This window comes from Saprolegnia parasitica (genome assembly GCF_000151545.1).
Source record: "Saprolegnia parasitica CBS 223.65 unplaced genomic scaffold supercont2.2, whole genome shotgun sequence".
Taxonomy (NCBI): domain Eukaryota; phylum Oomycota; class Saprolegniomycetes; order Saprolegniales; family Saprolegniaceae; genus Saprolegnia; species Saprolegnia parasitica.
The window spans coordinates 1,145,003-1,165,604 of NW_012156396.1; the positions used below are offsets into that span (position 1 = coordinate 1,145,003).

General features: G+C 61.7%; 7 protein-coding genes across 7 annotated transcripts; 4 read left to right on the forward strand and 3 right to left on the reverse strand.

The window, feature by feature from the left end:
* Nucleotides 1-337: 337 nt before the first annotated feature.
* Nucleotides 338-1,302, forward strand: SPRG_01038 (hypothetical protein; the record flags this gene model as incomplete). The annotated part of the gene is made up of 2 exons (XM_012339240.1): nucleotides 338-1,261; nucleotides 1,291-1,302. The coding sequence occupies 2 exons, from the start codon at nucleotides 338-340 to the stop codon at nucleotides 1,300-1,302; spliced, it is 936 nt and encodes a 311-aa protein (XP_012194630.1).
* SPRG_01039 (hypothetical protein) lies at nucleotides 1,303-2,261 on the reverse strand. The gene is made up of 6 exons (XM_012339241.1): nucleotides 2,215-2,261; nucleotides 2,113-2,172; nucleotides 1,885-2,067; nucleotides 1,656-1,841; nucleotides 1,528-1,611; nucleotides 1,303-1,481 (listed from the first exon to the last, which is right to left on the reverse strand). The coding sequence occupies exons 1-6, from the start codon at nucleotides 2,254-2,256 to the stop codon at nucleotides 1,350-1,352; spliced, it is 687 nt and encodes a 228-aa protein (XP_012194631.1). The 5' UTR covers nucleotides 2,257-2,261; the 3' UTR covers nucleotides 1,303-1,349.
* A 412-nt stretch (nucleotides 2,262-2,673) lies between these two features.
* SPRG_01040 (hypothetical protein) lies at nucleotides 2,674-11,236 on the reverse strand. Its single transcript, XM_012339242.1, has 3 exons — nucleotides 10,823-11,236; nucleotides 6,618-10,773; nucleotides 2,674-6,562 (listed from the first exon to the last, which is right to left on the reverse strand). The coding sequence occupies exons 1-3, from the start codon at nucleotides 11,197-11,199 to the stop codon at nucleotides 2,711-2,713; spliced, it is 8,385 nt and encodes a 2,794-aa protein (XP_012194632.1). The 5' UTR covers nucleotides 11,200-11,236; the 3' UTR covers nucleotides 2,674-2,710.
* An 861-nt stretch (nucleotides 11,237-12,097) lies between these two features.
* On the forward strand, nucleotides 12,098-12,433 carry SPRG_01041 (hypothetical protein). Its single transcript, XM_012339243.1, has one exon. It carries the CDS (start codon nucleotides 12,121-12,123, stop codon nucleotides 12,385-12,387), a length of 267 nt encoding a protein of 88 aa, XP_012194633.1. The 5' UTR covers nucleotides 12,098-12,120; the 3' UTR covers nucleotides 12,388-12,433.
* Nucleotides 12,434-12,462: 29 nt separating this feature from the next.
* On the forward strand, nucleotides 12,463-14,678 carry SPRG_01042 (hypothetical protein; the record flags this gene model as incomplete). Its single annotated transcript, XM_012339244.1, has 6 exons — nucleotides 12,463-12,624; nucleotides 12,670-12,815; nucleotides 12,859-13,083; nucleotides 13,134-13,847; nucleotides 13,894-14,284; nucleotides 14,332-14,678. Exons 1-6 carry the CDS (start codon nucleotides 12,483-12,485, stop codon nucleotides 14,676-14,678), a joined length of 1,965 nt encoding a protein of 654 aa, XP_012194634.1. The 5' UTR covers nucleotides 12,463-12,482.
* On the reverse strand, nucleotides 14,675-15,898 carry SPRG_01043 (hypothetical protein). The gene is made up of 3 exons (XM_012339245.1): nucleotides 15,701-15,898; nucleotides 15,584-15,654; nucleotides 14,675-15,528 (listed from the first exon to the last, which is right to left on the reverse strand). The coding sequence occupies exons 1-3, from the start codon at nucleotides 15,877-15,879 to the stop codon at nucleotides 14,732-14,734; spliced, it is 1,047 nt and encodes a 348-aa protein (XP_012194635.1). The 5' UTR covers nucleotides 15,880-15,898; the 3' UTR covers nucleotides 14,675-14,731.
* A 669-nt stretch (nucleotides 15,899-16,567) lies between these two features.
* On the forward strand, nucleotides 16,568-20,570 carry SPRG_01044 (hypothetical protein; the record flags this gene model as incomplete). The annotated part of the gene is made up of 5 exons (XM_012339246.1): nucleotides 16,568-16,825; nucleotides 16,873-16,983; nucleotides 17,029-17,514; nucleotides 17,581-19,865; nucleotides 19,931-20,570. Coding segments are annotated over 5 exons (3,780 nt in total), but the record flags the coding sequence as incomplete, so codon positions are not given.
* Between the last annotated feature and the right edge of the window lie 32 nt (nucleotides 20,571-20,602).

Consider the following 20,602-nt stretch of genomic DNA (forward strand, 5'->3'; position numbering starts at 1 on the left):
TCCATTCCGTATCCCGGATATCCACCGCCACGTCTTTTCTTTTCTATTGCATACACATATTGAGTCTAACGATTCATTTTTTATCGTAGCACGCAGCCAACTTCAAGGTCGCGGGGATAGTAACCTTTCACAAACGCACTTTGTACGTTTGTTTCAAGTTAATCTCCCCAAGAATTCTGGTTTGGTAAAAAAATCAAGTGTCGTTGGAGCGCCGCCGAATAAAATACACTTGGTGTTTGGATAGGAGGCCCCGACGCCGTTGACGAAACGTGCACCGGCGCATGTCCTTGGGCACGGTCGAGAAAAAATGTAGGATCCTTTTTTGCTTCAAGGTCGCATGTTCCAGCGGCGAGCGGCCAGCCCGCCCGCGGTGCTGCCCGCCATGGACGCAGCGGATACGTATGGCTTCGCCGAAGGGCAGGTGCTGTATACTGAGGACGACGAGGCGAACGACGGGCTGCCGTCGGCAACCGGCGACCTGTACTTTGCGGTCGACGAGCGAGCCGACGAGTCGCTGCACATGCTGGCAGCGCCCGTGCCGTACCCGTGGATACCGACGCCAAAGCACGCAAAGCGCAAGCGCCAAAACCACTTGACCATATCCGTGCACACGGAAAGCTCGTCCAGCGACCACGAGTCGCCGCGCACCATTGCGCCGACCCGTCTTGAAGCGCTCATGGCGCCAGTGCTGCCACCCCAACCCGTCGTCGCCAAGGAGCGCCGACACGACACGCTCTTGGCGCGCGTCCGAAACAAGATTCTCTCGCGGCAGGCAGAGGACAGCTCGCGCCTGCGCCAATCGCTGGATCGCGACTACTTGGCGCCCGACACGAGCGACTCGGGCGAAGATACGTTGGCTCTCGTCGCGCCGCTGCTGCTGCCTCCTCCTGCGTCGTCGTCGGACAAGATAAGGATGGCACCGGTATTGCACGACCCGCGCCACCGGCAACTCAAGGCCAAGCCGCCAACATGCGACTCGCCGGAGCCGCCGCGTCCGTTACCAGACCCGCCGACGTCGTTTTTTCTGCCATTCGTGCATGTGGTGCCGGTCAAGCGCGTCTTGCCGCCGGCAATGGCTCACGGTGGCGCCACCAAGAAGAGCAACCCGCGCACGATCTACAACTGCGTCAAGTGCGGGCGCATGAAGCGCGCGCACATGTGCGCCTTCCCCGACAACGTGCGCTCGATGGGCACGACGATGCTGGCGACCACGACGCCGCGCGACCACCTCTCGCGCTACTACAAGTGCGGCCGCGTGCTCGTGTGCCGGAAACGACCGCCGCCCTCAAGTCCAACGAATAATGCGTCGCCAAACAGATAGTTGTGGACCTTCATTCAAGACTCGAAGACTACGAGACGCTCGCGGTCCCAAACGACCCGTTCAGCGCGTTCTCGAGCTCTTCGTACGCTTGCTTTTGCAGGTGCTGCGTGTTTCTTAACCGCTGGATGAGCTCCATCTCGAGCTTCTCCATTTCCTGGACCTATAAGACGTCTAAGCAACTCGATTGTGTACACTACGACGCGTACCTCGAGCTCCTTCTCGTGAAAGACCTGCTCCTCGCGCTTGACAATGCCGTCGGCGCGCGCCTTGTTGGCGCGCTCGAGCTCGGCCTACGCCACCGCCATGCGCATGTGCATTCCGATTCTTGACGCACCTGCTTGGTGCGCTTCGTGCGGCGCAGCTGGTCTTGCTGCTTGACAATGTCATCGTGTCGGCGCATCGCGTCTTCGAGCTCTTGGCGCTTCTTGGTCTCTGTGTACTGCCGCCACTTTTGCTTGTCTTCCTTGAGTTGCTGCGCTTCCGTGCGCTTTTGCTCAAGGATCGCGGCGTCAATCTCCTTCTATCGCTTTGTTCAGCGACGCATGTAGCGTGGACGCGTGAACCTTCTCGGACGCGAGCACGACTTCGCGCTTGGCCTGCTGGATCGTATGGAGCTCGCGCTCGGCCTGGGTCATGAGCGCGTTGCGTTCGCGCGCGTACTGGTCCTTCTCCTGGCGCAGCTTGAGCAGCTCCTGTGCCCGCTTCTTGGTCTGCTCAATCTTCTTCCATGCCCGCGCTTCCTCGGCCTGCGACACCATGATGAGACGACGATGACGAACCGGGTGGGGTACCTTGAGGAGCGAGATGCGGTTCTGCAGCAGCATTGCATCGCTCGAGACATCCTTCCGCCGCTAGCTCGCGCATGAGGACCTGCGCCTCGCGCCGTGACGCACCTGCTTGGCTTCGAGCAGCTTGGACTTGGTCTGCGACTCCATGAGACGATGGGAAATGAGCCGAGATTGCCGTTGCGCCTATTTATAGCCAGCACCAACGGCCTGGTATACTCAACCCAAGATGATTTCATCCTAAGGTCTTATTGACTTGACCTTTGTAACTTAGGCTTTCGATACAAACATCCAGTGTATTTGCTGGCACGCGGCAACGCATGTTGAACTTTCCACAAAGCCAACGAAAAGGATCGCTTTCCAGCAACCTCCTACAGTGAGATGCGCGGTCCTCCTGGTCGGCCAAGTCTGTAACAATCGGCGGGATGTCGCCCGCTGGCTCGTCCCCGGCACACTGTCGTTGGCGCGTGTGGCAACCTTGGACCCAACCAAGGCAGAGCGAAGGCACACCTCGAGGGCAGCTCCTTGCCCCAAGTACAGAGGAATGGCGATGAAGACAACCACAGCTCCGTCTAGAATGCAAAATATGTAATTAATCTATTGTTTAAGAATGGCCGGGCCGCGCCTTCTTGCGGCGCTCCTGGGCAGCGGCGACCTTTTGCGCCTTGTTCTGCGAGCCCTTGAGCTCGCCGATCTTGCGCTTCTTGAGCTGCTTGGAGTTTTGCTTTTGGAGGTTCTTGGCCAATTTGCGCTTGGCGGCGACTTCGGGCTCGGCGACGACTTCGATCTTGCGCTTGAGCTTGCGCCGGTCGCGGAACTCGGTCACCTTCTTCTGCACGTGCGTGTACGTGGTCAGGAACGGCTGCGACTCGACCTTGGCTTCGAGCAGCTGGAGCACTTCGCGCGCCACGTTCTTGACGTTCTTGGTCTCGGCCGAGTCGGACTCGACGTCGTCGGCCGACGTATCGCGGTAGAGCGGGTTGAGCATCTGCAAGAGGACCGTCTCGAGGAACGCCGCGTCTTCCTGGACGGCGACGCCGGCGAAGAAGTTGTACACGCTCGTCTTGCGCAGCGCAATGTCAAACCCGCGGGCCAGGAACGAGAGACGCGTAAAGAGCCACGCCACAGGCGTCGTCGTCGGCTTAGCCTCCTCCTCGTCATCGTCCTCGTCGTCGCTGTGCTTGGTCGCTTCGTCGGCGTCCTTGGTGGCAACCACCTTTTGGTCGATCTCCGGGAAGCTCCGAAGCGCGCGCAGAATAAATAGCAGCAGCGTCACAACTTCCGAGGCAAGGTCCGCCGCGAGATGGTCGCTCTCGAGCTGCTTGCACGCCATGTGCGCCAGCTGGAAGAGCTTCCCAGGCGTCTTCAAGTACGCGCCGCCGTCCTTGTCGGCTTCCGCGACAAACAGAAGCGTCGAGCCCGACCGCTTGGCAGCGTACGCACTCATAAAGCGCGTCGCCGCGAGACGCACCCACGCGTGCGGATACGCCATGAGCGCGACGACCGTGTCGAGGCACGAAGCGTGCTCGAGCAGCCACGACTCAAGCGACGGCGAGAGCGCGAGAAGGACCTTCTCGAGGCAGAGCAGCGTCAAGTAGACCGGTTCCCACGTGAGCTCCTGGATCTCGTCCTCGTCGAGCTCGCCCATGTGCGTGGTCGCATGCGTGAGCAGCGACGCGATCTGCGACAGAAGCGGCGTCACCAAGGTCTTCTTGGCAAGATCGGGCCGCGCGACGACCACGAGGCTGCTCACGTGCGCGGCAGCACACTGAAGCTTGGCGTCCGACGCCGTCCACCACGGCTCCATGGTGGCGAGGCACGCGCCAAACGTCTTGGCGCTCACACGCTGGAAGAGGTGCGAGATGACGTCGGCCGCGAGCGCCCGGCACACTTGGGCCTCGTCGTTCACGAGGCGCAGGACGAGCGGGAGGAGGAAAAACTGCGCGCGGGCATCGAGGAGGTCGGACGGCAGCTTCTTCACGAGCGCGTTGAGGCACTCAAGCGTCGAGATGCGGCCCGACTCGTACACGAACGTGAGGTTGCTCACAATGAAGCGCACGTGGAAGTTGAGTCGCTTGTCGCCGAGCGGGTAGTCGAGAAGGAACGTGAGGTACATGGCCGCGCAGTTGGAGCGGACGTTGAGCACTTGGCTCTGCACCATCATCTCACCGACACGGAGCATGAGGTCGTACACTTCAGGGATCACGAGGCGGCGCGCGAGGAGCGCTTTGAGGAGCGCAAACGTCGCGTTCTGGTGGTCCATCTCGTCGAGGTCTTGGCGCAGAAAGCTCAAAAGCACGCGCAGCTGCGACTCGGACATGACATACTCGTGGCGCTCGCGGATCAGAATCGCCAGCGCACGGTAGCACGTCTGCGTCATCTCGTTCTTGGTCGCGGCACCCGCGCGCTGGATGATCTTGAAGATGCGATCGACAATTGTCGAGAGCGATGCGATGAGCGACGGCACCGGGTGGTTGAGCAGCACCGAGATGCACTTGAGCGCGTTCACGACCGACTCGTTGTGCTTGATTTCCGCGAGGCACCGAAGCAGGAATGGCACAAACGGATCCAGCAGCGCAAACGAGAGGCCCGTGCGTTCTTCCTTGCGGAGCATCGTGTAGAAGAGCGAGACCGTAAAGTTCATGATCTCGTCCGCGCCCGAGTTCTTCATCTCCGTCTTGGTGACCGCGTACCGATCGTAGCCCGTCATGCGGGCCTGGGCTTCAATCTTGAAGGTTTCCCACGCCTGCACGCGCTTCGTGAGCTTCGCCTTCTTCTTCTCGTCGCCGACCCAGTCGCAGACGAGCCACGATGAGACGCCGTCTTCGTCGACCGTCTTGTTGTCGTCCGCGCCCGGCTGGAGATACTTGATGCGCTCAAAGCACATGGTGAGCATGTTGAAGATGTACAAGTACATGTGCGACTGCTCGACGCTCTTGTTCTTGGCGAGGCCTAGCGCGATGCGCTGGAGCACGTTGCGGACGTTCAAGAGCGCCTTGCCATTCATGCGGTTGCTCTCGAGCGTCTGGACGATCGGCAGCAGAAGCACGTGGATCGTCGGGTTGGGCAGAAAGTTGATGCAGCGCGCGACCAGCTCAAACGAGTCGTAGCTGCGGCACGACCGCGCCTCCTTCATTTTCGACTTGGTCTTGTGCTCCGCCTTGTCAGACCGGTGCTCGCTCACGTCGCCAAAGAGGTCGCGCACGAGGATGTTGAGGATCTTGGGAATGCACTCGTCGAGCGGCGACAAGACCGGCGTCGACGCCACGGCCATGCCCGACGACGTCAGCGGCGCCGGCGTCTCTTGGTAGCACGACTCGGCAACCTTTTCGAGGATCGCAAAGAGCGTGTACGAGAGCACGTGGACCATGTAGCCCATCGAGAGCGACTGCTCGAGCTCCGAGACGATCGGGAGCAGATACGACGGACCGAGCTCGAGCGCAATCTTGACCAGCGTCTGGCGCGACGACGATCGGACGCTCTCGTCCTTGGAGCGCTGGAGCTTGGTCACTTGGATGAGCAGCTTGGGCAGCTCGGCGTGGAACGCGCGCGGCGGGAGACGGCGCAGCACCTTGACGATCGCAAGGGCGACCGGCACACGCAGCACGTAGTCGCCCGTCGCCGTCGACTGGCCGTCCGTCGTCTTGTCGTTGGTCTTGGACTTGCCCTTCTTGCGCTCGCCCTTGGTGAGGTGGCTCTTGAGCATCGGCACGAGCGAGTCGCGCATGACTTGCTGGATGTGCGTCGGCGCGATCTCATCGTCGTCCGCCTCACTCTTGGCCGCTGCCGCAACCTTGTCCCAGCCCTCGCAGACCACCGAGCCCTCAAAGTGGAAGTGGTCGATGATTGCACAGACGGCCGCGACGATCGTGGTTTCACATTCCGGGCGACCGGGGATCTGCTTGAGGAGGTTCCGGATGAGGCCGTAGTAGTGCGACCACGAGAGAAGGGACGCAGCCGACCCGAGGCACTGCGCCGCGTCGGTGGCCATGGCCTCGTGCGCCTTGTTGCCGTTCTCGTAAATGACGTGCGTCAGCAGCGGCACAATCACGTTGAGAACCGTCGTGTTGCTCAGCGGCAGCTTCTCGTTCGCAAAGCTCGACCGCAGCCGCTGGATCGCGCGCGACCGGCGGTGCGACTGGATGTGCGTCATGTTGTAGAAAAAGTCGACTTCCGGGTCCTCTCTGTTGCGGAGAAGCGCGAGGTCGCCGTGGAGCGACGGGTTCTCGTGGCCTTCGAACGCATCCGCGACCGTCGAGAGCAGCTGGATAAAGCCGCGGCGGGGCTCCTCCACCTGGCCCTTGAGACTGTAGCGCACGCACGGCATGACGACGTTTTCAAACACGTGGAACGGCGTCGAGTTCGGCACGTCCTTCTCCGACGCCGCGAGCTTCGTGAAGCCTTCGAGGCCAGCACGCGCCGCGTTGCGCAGCGAGTACTCGTTGTCGTGCATACTCTGCGCATGGATGGGATGAGTCTTCCGCCATAAGAAGAAGCAATAAGATACGTACGTAGAGGTACTGGCTAATGATGGGCTGGAGCGTCGTCATCGACGTGGCGAGCGAAGCGAACTGGTCGGCGTTGATGACCTGGAAGACGCTGAGACGACGCTCAAAATCGACCTCTTCAAGCCGCTTCGGGTCCATTGCGTTGAGGCCGACGAGATACCCGCACATGGCCTGGAGCTCGTTCGCCGCCGGGTGCGCTTCGATCGCCGCGAAGACGTCCATGAGCTTGAGCCGCGGGCCGCGCTCGTGGATGCAGTTGGGCCCTGGCGCGATGAGCTTGGAGAGGAAGCTCACATGCTTGCGCGGGTCCGAGACGCACGGCACGAGGCCCGAGACGACGTCGCAGATGTTCTCCTTGTCGGCGTACGACGTGCGGTAGCTGCGCGTCAGGAACGGCAGCAAGAGTGTAATGAGCTGGTCGGCCGCGTCCGGCTGCACGTTCGACTGCACGTGCGGCGCGAGGCGGCACAAGAACGTCAGCTCGCGCTTCGACGACCCCGTGTGCTTTTCCTGCATAAACTTGGCCGTCTTGGACTGGAACCGGGTCACAAACTGCTGCAGCACGAGGGTCAAATGCGGCAACAGCATCTGGCGCGGCGCGTCCGACGCCTCGTCCGCGCTGAGGAGACCGCCGAGGAACTTGAGGAGCGTCTCGAGCGTATCTGCGCTGACGCCCATGTCGTACGCCGTCACGTCGTCGCTGTCGAGGCCCGTCGAGAGACATGTAATGACCGTGCGGATGAGGTCCGCCGGAAGCGCGTGGACCGTGTGGGCACTCTGCGCGATGGACGTGAGCCACTCGAGGAGCGCGGACGGCTTCTTCGCACCGCGCATCGCCGCCGGCAAGTGCGCGATCGACGAGTCGCAGAGCGCGAAGAGCGACGTGAAGCAGTCGTTGAGGTCGTACACGCCGTCAAACTGCTCCACGACCTCGCCAAGTCGCCGGAAGACAAGCATGCGCGTCTGGCGCTTGAGGCCCTCGTTCGTCGTCGGCGCTTCGTCCTCGTCGTTGTCCTCCATCGGCTTGTCGGCCATCTCGACATCCTCGTCGTCGTCGTCGTCCTTTTCAATCGTCGACGCCGTCGTCGTTGACGCCTTGGCGATCTGCCCGAGGTCGCCCGTCGAGAGGATCGCTGTCAGCACCGAGAGGATCTGCGGCAGGAACGCCGTGACCTTCATACCGAGGTGCGCAATGACGTCCTCGAGCAGCTTCAAGAAGCCCACTTGCTTGGACGCCGAGACTTCGGGCATGACGGCCAGCACATCGCGCACGCGGTCCTCAAACGGGATCACGTCCAAGGTCACGGGCACGCGGAACGCGCGAAGAATGAGCCCGAGAAAGTACGCCAGCTCGTCGGTTTCCAGCGCCACCAAGAACGAGAGTACGGTCGTGCGCCGGGTGGCGAGCGAGTCTTTCGAGCTCCGGGAGCCCTTGCGCGAGACAAACTTGGCGTAGAGCAGGCGCAAAAGCACGGGGAAGAACGGACCCCGGTGCTCCGCGAGGACGACGCCGGACGCCTTGTCGACGCTGAAATTCGTGAGCGCCTCGCGGAACGTCGTGCTGTTGGTGAGCTGCGTGAGCTGCGACTTGTACGGCATCAAGTACGCCGGCTTGTACGCGTAAATGCACTCGAGCGCGAGCGCCGAGACATGATCGTCCGACTTGATGAGCAGCGCGTAGAAGAAGTCCCAGAGGAGCGACTGGCCGTACACGCCGCTAAAGTTGGTGAAGCGCTTGAAGAGGTGGAGGAAGCTAATGAGCTTTTCACGCACGCCCTTGGTCGTCAGCTGCGCATGCACGATCGGCGACGAGAGCGAGGTGAGCGATGCCGAGAGAAGGCCGTCTTCGCTGACGTACTTGGGGTTGGCCGCGCGCGACGCCGCCGCCGACGTGATGACCTCGGAGAGCGCCGTCGGGGTCACGTGCTCGGCGTCATCCGTGTAAATGGCGTAGTACTGATCGCGCAAGAAGGCGCAGAAGATCGGCACGACCACCTTGGACTTTTGCTCGACCAAGTTCGGGAAGCCCTCGAGCGTCTTCCACACGAGGCCGTGCTGCGTCGGCACGTCCGTCACGGCTTGGTTGACGCCCTCTTCGACCGACACGTCGTCGGCCAAGCCTTCCAGCAGCGAGTTTGCCTCGTCGCTCTCGATACTCGCCACACTCTGGCTCGATGTGCGCGACGAAATGTAAAACAGCTCCGCACAGAGCGTCGACCAGACAGCCTCGAAGTGCAATGGCACGCAGGCTTGGATGACGATGGCGACGTGCGGCCAAATGGTCGAGAACTTGACGTGGTTGAGACCGAGCATGTGCGCCGTGATGAGCTTGACGTAGATCTGCGGCGTCTGCGGCGCGCGCGCAATGACCTTGAGCCGCTCGAGCATGCGAATGATCTCGCGCTCCGTCTCGACCGTAGGCTTGGAGCAGACGACTTCGAGCTGGAGGCAGAGCGAGACCACCTCGCACTCGCCTTGGAGCGAGTTCTCGCTCGTGTTCTCGTACACTAGAGCCGGGTGCAGGCCGAAAAGCTCGATGGTCTCGCGGCGCAGCGCCTGGATCGGCGACCGGAGGTTGTGCTGCAGCTTGGCAAAGAGCAACGGAAACGAGAGCGCGGGCGCCGTGGACAAATCCATCTTTTTGAGCAGCGCACGCAGCGCCTGGAGCATGAACGGCGACGCCGCGTACGCCTCCAAGTACGTGACCATTTGCGCCGACGTCGGCACGACGCTCGGCAAGTGGGCCTGAACGAGGAGGCACTTGGCATGCAAGAGCGTGAGGACGACGCGGGCCGTGTGCGAGCCGGCGCCACTCGCCAGCGCGGCGGCCAGCGCCGCGCGGAGGCGCTCCGTCATCGCTGCGGCCTCGGCCTCGGGCACGACGAGCTGGCGAAGGCACTCGAGCGCCATGCGGAGCCGCGATGCGTGCGCGAGAAACGTATCGTGGTCCTCGACGCTCCATTTCGTGTCAAAGAGATCGCTGGCCATTTCCAGAAAGCGCTGCGTCGCATCGGCCGGCACAAAGCGCAGCTTGGCGAGGTCGACGGTCACAACGTCGCCGCGGATGAGCACCATGCGGCCCGACGGGATCTCGCCCGCGTGGCGCACCAAGAACGAGAGCACGTCACCGAGGAAGAGGAGGTGCTCGCTCAGCGACGCATCGATCAAGCCGAACGCAAAGGTCGTCAAATGGGGCGCGAGGTACTCGACGACCGCCGTGACCGGCATCGCCTGCAGCATCTTGTGCGTAAAGTCGCGCAGGTGACGCAGCAGCGTCGGCGACGACGGATGCACGCAGTAGACCGACTTGAGCAGCGGGTAGAAGCGCTCGTGCAGCGACCGCACGCATGTGTTGAGGAGGTTGAGCGTCGACGCGTGGAGCTCCGGCGCCATCTCGATCGAGTACGTCGACGCGTCGAGGAGACTCGATGCGGTTTGATACAAGACCTTTTTGTGCCCGAGGCCGACGAGGTCCCCTTGCTTGTAGGCCACCCAGAGGGCGACGAGGTCGGCTTGTCGGCTCAGGTAGAGCGCTGAGGCCGCCGACGGGCGTTCCTTGTGCGCTTGGATCGCGTGCTGCGTCGCGTTGTGGAGAGCCGTCCAGACCACGTCGGTGTGGCTCACAGACGTGTGCTTGCGCATGAGGTCGTTGGTGCGGCGGACGACATCAAATATCGTAGCGAGCTGCTCGTTTGTGAACACGTCGGTCTCGGACGGCGCAAACGACGTCAAGAGAAGACGCAGGAGCTCCGGCGTGCGCGAGTGGAACTGCTCCTGGACGTTCTTCATGATGGCAAAGCAGAGCCGCGCGGCGCCGTCGAGCACATGCTGATGGTCGTCCGAGTCGCCGCGGACGAGCGCGAGAAAAAAGTTGTGAATGTAGTCGCTAAAGTCCTTGCCTGCCTTGACCTTGCGGAGGAGGACGCAAAAGACGCTGGCCGCAAACTCCCGCACATAGTCCTTCGAGTGGCCAAGGAGGAGGCCGTAGTACTTGTGCACAGCGTGCATGTCGGCGAGGAGGTTGGGCTGCAGGTGCTTGAACAGCATTGCCAGCGTCTTGAAGACTTCGGTCGTGAGCTCCGGGTTGATTGGCGTGATGATCGCCAAGATGGACGGGAAGAGCTGCGGAAAGTACGGGTAAAACTCCTTGCCGAGGTCCCTAAAATTTGTGTGAGGAAATGCGCAGGGAGATATGAGGTCGAAAGTACTTGGCGAGCGCCACGAGCAGCTTGAGCACGGGCGTCATGACATCCGGGTCCTCGGGAAACTCGACCAGCTGCGTCTCGAGCGTCGTGACCACGGTCTTGAGGTGGTGCAACAGCTGCGGCGTCGAGTTGGTAATACGGCGCACCTGGCGGAAGACTTGCTGGAAGCGCTCGTTGGTGTAGAGCTCGCCGAGGAGCACGAGCTCTTCGTGGAACGGCGCAGTGGACGCGTTAGCCTGGAGCACGTAGGCCGAGTGCGTCTGTGTCTTGGCGTGCAGCTGCAGCTCATTCTGCAGGCCGACGACGCGCTCCTTGACCTTCTGGAAGCGGAAGCGCTTGGAGCTGCCCGTTGCCGCGCTGTCGTTGAGCCCCTTGGTCATCCGCGATTTTTCTGCTGAAGTTGCTCTTCACAAAGATAGCTCCACTCATTTTGACTGGTGGAGTACTCGAGCGATCCGATTGGCTACGAGAATCCGGATAATCGAGACACCCGGATACCGACATTTGCGGAAAACACGCAACTCGCAAGAGCGTCCGCTGCGCGCGTCGACGACGTGCTGCGCTAGTATGGAGACGGAACTCGTGCATACGTCGGCTGCAACGGCAATGGAGCAAAACTCTCTTGGCGCTCGCTGGCATATCTGCTCCTGGAGGGAGCGGATCAAGCGTCCCATCAATGCCACCAGATTGCAAGATGCGTCACAACGTCCCGGTCCACTGCACGCGCGTGTCGTGTCGACGAAGAGGGACAGAAGGGACGTATTGGCATTTGCTTGGCGCTGGATGGCACCGATGGACATCGACTTGATCGCATTGGCAGGTTGTTTCTCGGTCGTTTGGATCACCGTTCAGAGAGGTCGCTTTGCTCACTACAATCCAGCCGTGTACGACGCTACGGCAAGGAATGCAATGTGCAGCACTACAGAATGCTGCATGTATTACACTGCAATCGTACATCTCCACTGCACTGCACAGGTCGAAATCAGTGGGTCGAAATCACGCTCGGGTATGTGGTGCCACATCTCCTTTCCAAGAAGAGCGAACTCAGAGCCGATGATGGTTCACGGAACGCGGGCTGTGAAAGGGAATAAAGATTGTTTTATTCCCTTGCTGCCTCCGAGAAATGCCCAACCGCATCTCGTACGCACCGTACTCGAGTCTACGATCTGCCGAGAGGGTTGCGTGATTTCGATCTTCCAACCGATTGGCTGGACGCCCATTATCCGGATTCCGTATCCGGTGTAGATCGTAGATCGTTGTTTGGCTGGGCAGAGTTTTCGAAGCACGCCGATCGATCGACCATGAACGCGATGAACAACCTCCCGGCGTACCAGCAGCAAGAGCTGATGAAGCACTTTGAAGAGAAGCAGCTTGAGGAGAGCTTGGCCATGTACAACCGCGTCGTCGCCACGTGCTTTAACGAGTGCGTCCAGTCGTTCCGCTCCAAGAAGCTCGACGACAAGGAAGAGGGCTGCATCAACAAGTGCACGGAAAAGTTCGTCAAGCACACGCAGCGGGTCGCGACGCGCTTCCAGGAGGCGCAGGCCGCGGCCATGGAAGGCCAATAAGTAGACTAATGCAGACCCGCCCTGCACCGCCTTTCCCACTTTGCACTTTGCCGTTACAACGCAAATCTCGTAATTCGTCGAGCAGAAGAAGACGCATGCGACGAGGACCACTCGCGCTCCTTGCCGCCATCGTCGCCCTCGCGCAGGGCGACAACATGACCTTGTCGACGCCCAAGCTCGTACTGAATAATGTACCTTTTGCGTGTACCCTGAGCTTGCCAGCGCTATCGCCCCACGGTACGAAGATGTCGCGCGATGACGGAGGCCGCGACGAGGTGGTAGGCGACGCTTGGCCAGCGACTCTCTTCGTCGTCGTCCAGGTCAAAACCCGTCATCTTGGGGCGTTTGCAGTGTCGACAATGTTCAGAAGCCACACACTGGGCAACCTCACGGTAGCATCGTCGGGGCTTCACACGCTGTACCTTGAGGTGCCCAGTCCTTGTCCGTGGTCGACTTTGCTAAGCCACCTAGGTCGTCGATGGAAACGGGACGTCCATGGGCGCGGCGGTCACCACGGTGCCCAGCGTACCGGGGTTTCTGTCGCTGCTGCCGCCGCTGCTCACGGTCGTCGTCGCGGTGCTCTGCAAGCAGGTGCTACTTGCGTTCGTGCTTGGTGTCTGGCTCGGCTGCGTCTTTCTACATGCTTTCAACCCGCTCGTGGCGCTCCTTCGCGTCTTTGACACGTACTTGAGTCACGTATATACACTACGTTCTAAGCGTTCTCGTCGCGAAGATCTTATGCGTAGGCCTTGGACTATCGGAACGGACACGCGCAGGTCGTGACGTTTTGCTTTCTCTTGGGCGGGCTCATTGGCATTGTGCAAAAGGGCGGCGGCGCCCACGGCCTCGCGTCGCTCGTCGCGTCCCTCCCAGCGACGCGTGGCCAAGCTCTGGTCGCGATCTTAACGCTGACGGGGCTCGTCTTCTTTGACGACCATGCCGCGATTCTGATTGTCGGCACGACGTTCTCGCGCCCGGCGCAGGACGTGGGCGTGAGCAAAGCCAAACTGGCGTTGCTCATCCATGGCGTCTCGGCGTGTTGGGTGAGTCTCGTGCCGATCTCGTCCTGGGTCGGCGTACAAGTGGGGTATCTCCAAGGCGAGCCGTCGCTCTCGGGCGACGCGTTTGGCTGGTTCCTCGCGTCGTGGCCGCACCGGTACTTTCCGTTGCTCTGGCTGTGCTTCCTCGGCCTCACAGTCGCCACGGGCCGGGACTTTGGCCCCATGCTACAGCACGAGCGCGCGGCGCAGCGGCGGAAGAGCCGCCACAGCCTCTCGACCGACTCGGAGACGTTTTCGCCCCTCGCCATGGGACTCGCGAGCCCGAGCGTGCTCCCAGCGTCGGCGCTCGCTCCGACAATTCCAGTTTCTTCCCAGCGCTGGTACAACGCGGTGCTTCCGTTTGCCGCCGTCGGGATCGGGACGTGCCTCGGACTCTACTGGGATGGCAGCGCCCACGGGGTAGTATTGGTGCTACAAGCGGTGACGATTTCTCACGACGACGTAGGACACGTCGTGGCGCACGGTATTCGCAAGCGCCAACTCGTTCAACGCGCTCATCGCTGGCGCACTCGCGGGCTGCATCGTCGCGGCGGTGCTCTTAATCAGGCAGCAGCTCTTGACGCTGCGGGGCATCCTGACTGCGTGGCTCGCCGGCGTCGCCGAGAACACGCTTTCGCCCGTGCTCGTGCTCCTCCTCGCGTGGGCGCTCGGCCACGTCCTGCTCGACCTCCAAGCTGCCGCATACTTGGCGCCTGCGCTCGGATCGACGCTACCGCCCCGCCTTTTGCCCAGCGTGGTGACGGTATTGAGCTTTGGCCTCTCGGTCGCAACCGGGTCTGCGTTTGGTGCCATGGGCATTCTCTTCCCGCTCGCACTGCCTCTCGCCGCGACCTTGTGTACGTCCCACTCCATGTCGCGCGGGATTGTATTGAGACGGCCATAGCGCCGGGCGATACCGACCTCTTGACGCAATGCGTCGGCGCGATCGTTGGCAGCAGCGTCTTTGGCAATGTGCTGAGCCCGATAGCCGACGACACGCTTCTCACGTGCATGGCGACGGGCCTCAACGTGCACACGCACGTGCGCACGACGCTTCCATACGCCGCTATCGTCGGCAGCGTGAGCCTCTTTCTAGGCGCGCTGCCCGTGGGGTATGGCGTGTATGGGCCAACAGAGGCCCTCGGCCTTTCTGTGAGCGCGTGTTTCTGCCTCCTCATCCTGCTTGGCCGACCGGTGGTCGACACCCGTTGCATCGTCACCGACGCGACACCGCTGCTCGCCTCCTCGTAGTGTACGGCGAAGTTGAATTGGTGTTAAATAATGAATGATGACGACGACGGCGCTTAGCTCTCGACCACCATCTCGAGGACGACGTACATGATCGCCGCGTTGGGAACGGTCTTCATGAGGTGCGCCGGCATGCCGCCGTAGAGGCCACGCGTGCCCTCGGCCTTGTAGATGGTCGCGATGCTCTGAAACATGCCGCGGTACTTGGCCAGCGACCCGTCCGTCGGCGTGCGCTGGTCTCGCATGCGCGTCCGGACGACCTCGTGCGGGTACGTCGCGGCCGCGGCCGTGAGTTTGCAGAGTCCGGCGAGGAAGAAGAGCTGGAGCTTGGACGGTTCGTCGAGGCGACTCTTGAGCTCTTCATAGAGCGCGAGCTGGATTGCACCTTCCGAGACGCCCCAGTACGACGCCGAGAGGCCCTTGAAGAAGGCGCGGGCGCCCTCTTCCTTGTACATGCTATACGCGACTTCGTGCATCGAGTAAAACTTGGAGGTGGGCTTGACCGGCGAGAGCGCAAACGACGCGCCGCTGCCGTTGAGGTTCAAGCGCAGCATCTTGCCGCCCGTCACGGGCAGCGACTGCGAGACGTTCTTCATGTGCACGTCGACGCTGGCCTGGGCGACGTGTGTCGGCATGAGCTGCATGCGCGTCTTGACGACAAAGATCGGGCTCAGCACGGACGCCGTCATGCACCCGGCAGCGGCGGCCGAGCCAAAGTTGGTTGCCGTGCCCGAGAAGCCGTGGTCGTTGCAGAGACCCTTGAACTTGGCGTAGCAGCCAAAGTAGGCGGCGCGCGCGGGAATGACGCCGAGGAGATTGGGCGTGATGCCGCGCCAGAGGCCAAAGACGCTTTCTACAGGACAAGATATGAGTACGGGCAACGCGACTTGGCGACTCGGTCGTCGTACCGTTGCGCAGAATCGTGCGCAGGACGTTGATGGTCGAGAGGTTCTGATTGCAGGCACGCGCCATGTCGCTCCTACAGCGTGGCGTCAGCGACTGCAATGCGTCGGGTCGTCGTCTACCGGCCGAGCTTGGTTTGGAGACGCGTCTTGATGACCTCGAGCGGCGACGTGATGATGGCGGCTGTCATGCCACCGACAGCGCCGCCAATAAAGTGGCGGTACTTGGGGTCGCATAGCACCTGCATGAGCTCGGACTCGTCCGAGAGCGAGGAAGCAAACGTCGTCGAACTCGAAGCCATGATGCTCGCGATGAAGATTGAAGATTGTTTCTCGGAAGTTCTCCACGCGCCTTCATGTCGCAGACCAATGGGCTGGTGGACCACCAGTCGTGGCCGTTTCATTTTGGCCAATCAGCGATCCGAACATCTGCTTCGAGTCGGTGATTCGCTCGCCCATCCTTGCTCCGCATTGGCAGAAAAGAGCCAATCATATCGCTGCGGTATCAACGGCAAAGTGCAAGCACACCGATTGCACACGCTATTTCACACTTTTTTCACACGACACACACAACGCGCTCGTCTAGCCGAGTTCTGCTGCCGGTACGACCATCCGAACCAGCTCAAGCACTCACTATGGCGCTCAAGCCATTCCACCTTCCGGCGTAGCGTCGTGACGAGTGCGACACCAAGCGTTTGCACGCGCGAGGACCTTGCCGTTGAACGCAACAGGCACGGCCTACTGTATGTCCTGCAGGCCTATGTCCATTGAAATTCAAAGTCTCGGATGCTTAGCCGTGATGCTCTGAGGCAACGCTTGCTTGCTTGCTCGTCGATCGGCGTTGCCGAGACTACTACCATAGTTTGATGGTAGGCCTTTCTGAAGCGATCCTTCGAGATCGCAGTGTGTTTCTCACTTTTTTCACATCATCCATATGGTGTCGAGTGGTGAAAAACACACGCGTCCTTTCGCCAAAGATCGCAGAATCCAATGTCGCTGGACGCGGTCGCCAAGCATGCGTTCGCGTACGAAGGCGGCGACGTTGTCCTCGCCGACGAGCACACGGTTGTGACGCGCTGCGGCAACCTCCTCAAGTTCTCGTCCGTCGTGAGCAACTCGCAGCACTTTTTACCGCGGGCCAAGGCCTCGCGCATCGTGGCCTTTGACGTCAACCCCAAGACAGCCTCGATCGCGCTCGCCGCCTGCGAAGAGAACGCGAGCATCGACATCTACGCGCTGCCCGACAAGGTACCTTGCGCTTCTGCAAAGGCGTGCGTGTGACCAAGGAAGCGTAGCGCTGGAAAGGCCGGCTGCCCAACGACACGGCGGCGTTCGAGTACCACTTGCTCAAGTTTTCGCGCTGCGGCTCGCGCCTCTTGTCGCTTGGAACCGACCACGGCAACCAGGTAGCGCGATGGTACCAACGACAGGCTATAGCTGCACACGCGTAGCTGCGGGTTTGGGACCTGGACCGCTTTGATGCAATCGACGGTTGCCTCGCGACGCTGCCGCATCGGTACTCGTTTGCGTCCTTCAACCCGCTCAATCCCGACCAGTTTGTCCTCGGCGGCGATCGTGGCATCGTCTTTTGGCGCGTCTGCAAGGTCCAAACAACCTTTTGCCTCAGCCGCATGGACGCCGCCGTAACCAGCTCCGGCGAGTACGCCGGCAGCGCCGTCTCGTCCGAGGAGGCGGCCGAGAAGCGCCGTGAATACACCTGCCACTGCTGGAGCAAGGACGGCAAGCTCTTTGCCGCCAACCGTATGGGCGAGCTCGTCAAGCTCGACCCGACGCGCGGCGAGATCCTCGCGGTCGTCGTCCTATCGCGCACCGCCGTGCTCGCGTCGCTCGTGCTCACGGCCGAGTGCCTCGTCGCTGGCTTCTCGGACGGATCGGTGCGCTGGCTCCACGACCACGACTACTCCGTCTTGCAAACGGTACGTCTTCCTACGCATATATATCGTGGCCGCATGACATGAGCACCCGCACTTCCGGCCAACGAGCGGCTCGTCGGCCTCGGGCTCTCGCCCAGCCACGCGCGCATCGTGCTCGGAAGCTCGGCCGGCGGCCTCTACGAGCTCACAGCGCTTGTCGACGTTGACGAAGATGAGAAATCGCCGGCCGCCAACGCCGCGTCGCTGCTCAACAAGCTCGGTGGCTACCACACGGGCGCCGTCCTGAGCATGGCGCTGCTCATTCCCGCGGGCGGTACGACCAACGATGCGGTCGTTGTCTCGGGCGGCGTCTCGGGTGCGCTCTACTTCTGGACCGTCCAGAGCTGCAAGGGCATTGCCGTCTCGTCGCTCACCGATCTCTTCGAGTCGGCGCCAAAGACCATGATCACCGCGGTCGCGGCGCGGTACCTCGACCCGATCGTCGTCGTTGGTGACGCGACCGGCCACGTGCGCATTCTAAGTGTTGCCAAGGTCGCGGCGGCGTCGATTGATGTGGCGCCGATTCACTGCGCGCGCGTGTGCACAACGGCAATCGATATGATCGAGATCCACCCGGCGTCTGCCCTCGCCCTCCTCGCATCCTCGAGCAGCCACGTGGTGTACATCATGTCTCTGGACCCGGAGCGTCGTTTTCGTATCCTCGGATTCGCGCAGGGCCCGAGTCCAAGCGCGCGCCTCTCGATGGTCAAATGGGTGCCCACGTCGAGCCTCGACACGTCGGCCTTTGTCGCGTCCCTCGGCCACGAGACGTTCTACTGCGCACTCACCAACTTGGACGAGCGCATCGCGATCGAGTTCCACTTGATGCTCCTTGGCGCGTTCCAGCCGTCGACGGTCGCCCAGCGAGGCGTCTTTCTCAGCCCTTCCCATGCGCTCAAGCTATTGACGTACGTCAACTTCAACGCCAAGCACGTGAGCGTGCTCCGCATCAACGACGCGCCAAAGACGATCAAGTCGGTCGAAGCGAAGCTGCTGCATGCGGACGCCCACGCCAAGCCGTTGACGGCGATCGCCAAGAGTCCGTTTGCGTCTCGGGACGGCGCCGAGATCTTTGCGACGGGTGCGGCCGACGGCACGCTCTCGCTCTGGCTGCTCCAGCCCACGACCGTCGGGCTAACGCTCAACGATACCGTGTGGCACTTCGCCAAGCAAAAGAGTCTCGTGCTGCACGCTGGTGCGATCACGTCGATCGTGTTTTCGCACGCAGAGGATGCCACGTATGTGTACACTTCTGGCGTCGACGGCGCCGTCTTCTGCGTCGAACTCAAGCCCGAGCACGGCTTGGGCCTTCTCAAAAGCGTCTCGGAAGGCGCGTCACCGCTCTACGTCAACCTCGGGAGGCGCTCCAACGAGCCGGAGAAGAAGGCACCGCGCTGGCACCTCACCAACGACGGACGACCTTTCCTCGACACGTACGCCGACGAGCAAGACAGCCTCGCCCGCGCGAAATTCGATGCGATCAAAGACAAGATCCGCGGGCCGTTGAGCGCCCTCCAGCTCAAGCTGCAGACGATGCTGGCGCACAACGCCGAGCTGCCCGAGATGGAAGCACTGGCGCGCGACGAGTTTGTCATCAATAGGGACCTGGAGGCGTCGCTCTTGGCGCAGAACGCGGCGCGGGCCACGGACGTCCGGTCGCACATTGGCCGGCAAATCGCCGAAATGAACATTGTGCGCGAGCGCATGAAGGCCGAGTTCTGGGACACGGGCGACACCAAGGGCGTCGTGCTCAAAGGCCTCAACAACTCAGAACTGATCGTGTACAACCTCCCGACGCGCAAGCTCGGAGCGGCCGAGAAGCGGCGCGAAGCCGCGGTGCAGCGCCTCCGGCAGCTCGAGTACCAATTGGCGCGGCTCGAGCCGAGTGAGTCGGTGCGGACGGCGCGCCGGCAGACGTCGGCCGGGTACCACCACGCCGACTTGATTCCGCCAGCAATCACATGGATGGTGAACGCCGGCTTGCTGCACCCGACGCTCGGGAAGCGCGAGGCGCCGCCGCCAAAGCCCGAAGAGTTCGACCTGAGTACGCCGGTGCGGCTCGTGGATTTGATCTACCACCCGGCCATGATCCGGACGCGCAAGCAGCAGCGCACGCAGATCGCATTGCTCCTAGCGTACGAGCGACAGCTCCTTGGCGAGTACAACAAGGACTTTGACGAGCTCGCGCGCCTCAAGGAATCGAAGATGGACGAGATCGAAGCCAAGAATGCTCGGATCCGCGAGATTGGCGCCGAACTCCAAGTGCATGAATCGCCTGCCGTCTACTCGTGGAGTGCGGACGAAGTCGCCGACTCGGTGCTCTCGCTTCGCCCTGGCGAAATGACCAAGACACCGTACGAGACGGACGAGAAGCGCATGGCGCGGGAAGCTGCCGAAGCCGCCGCACGCGCGCTTGAAGCACGCAACCAAAAGACGATGTCGCTGGCCGCGCGCTCCGCGACATGATGAACGGCACGCTCGAGGTCAAGAAGGAACTGGTCCAGGGTTCGAGCCTCGTGCGCGAGCCATGGATGGACGAGACGCCGGCCGACGAACTCTCGCCCGAGCAAAAGCTCAAGCTGCAAGCGTACGACGCCGAGGCCGCGCGCATCGCCGACGAGAAGGAAAAGTACAAAAAGTCGCTCGACCTCGAACTCAAGAAACTCAAAGCCGACATTGCCGACATCTGCCGCGGCTTTGACGAGAAGCTCAAGACGCTCCAGGACATGTACCTCGCGACGCGACTCAGTGTTCTCACGCAGCAGATGTACATGCTGCGGCTCGGCGACGTCCTCCTGAGCCACGAGCATATCTGCCACGACCTCGCGAGTCTCTCGTCCGAGATTGCGTCGATCGAAACCGAGATTGCTTCGCTCCATGTCGACCACGCGCAGTTCGAGGCGCGCCTCGAGAGCTGCAAGGACGAGTGGCACAAGTCGATGGACGACGACAAGGCGCTCGAGAGGGCGTTTCCGCGCGAGATCGAAGAGGCTGCGGGCGCCCCGCTCGAGCACGACGTGTTGCGGTCGCTCACCGAGCTCTACCGCAAGCGCCGGTCCGTCGACGACGCGACAAGCGACAGCAGCAAGAA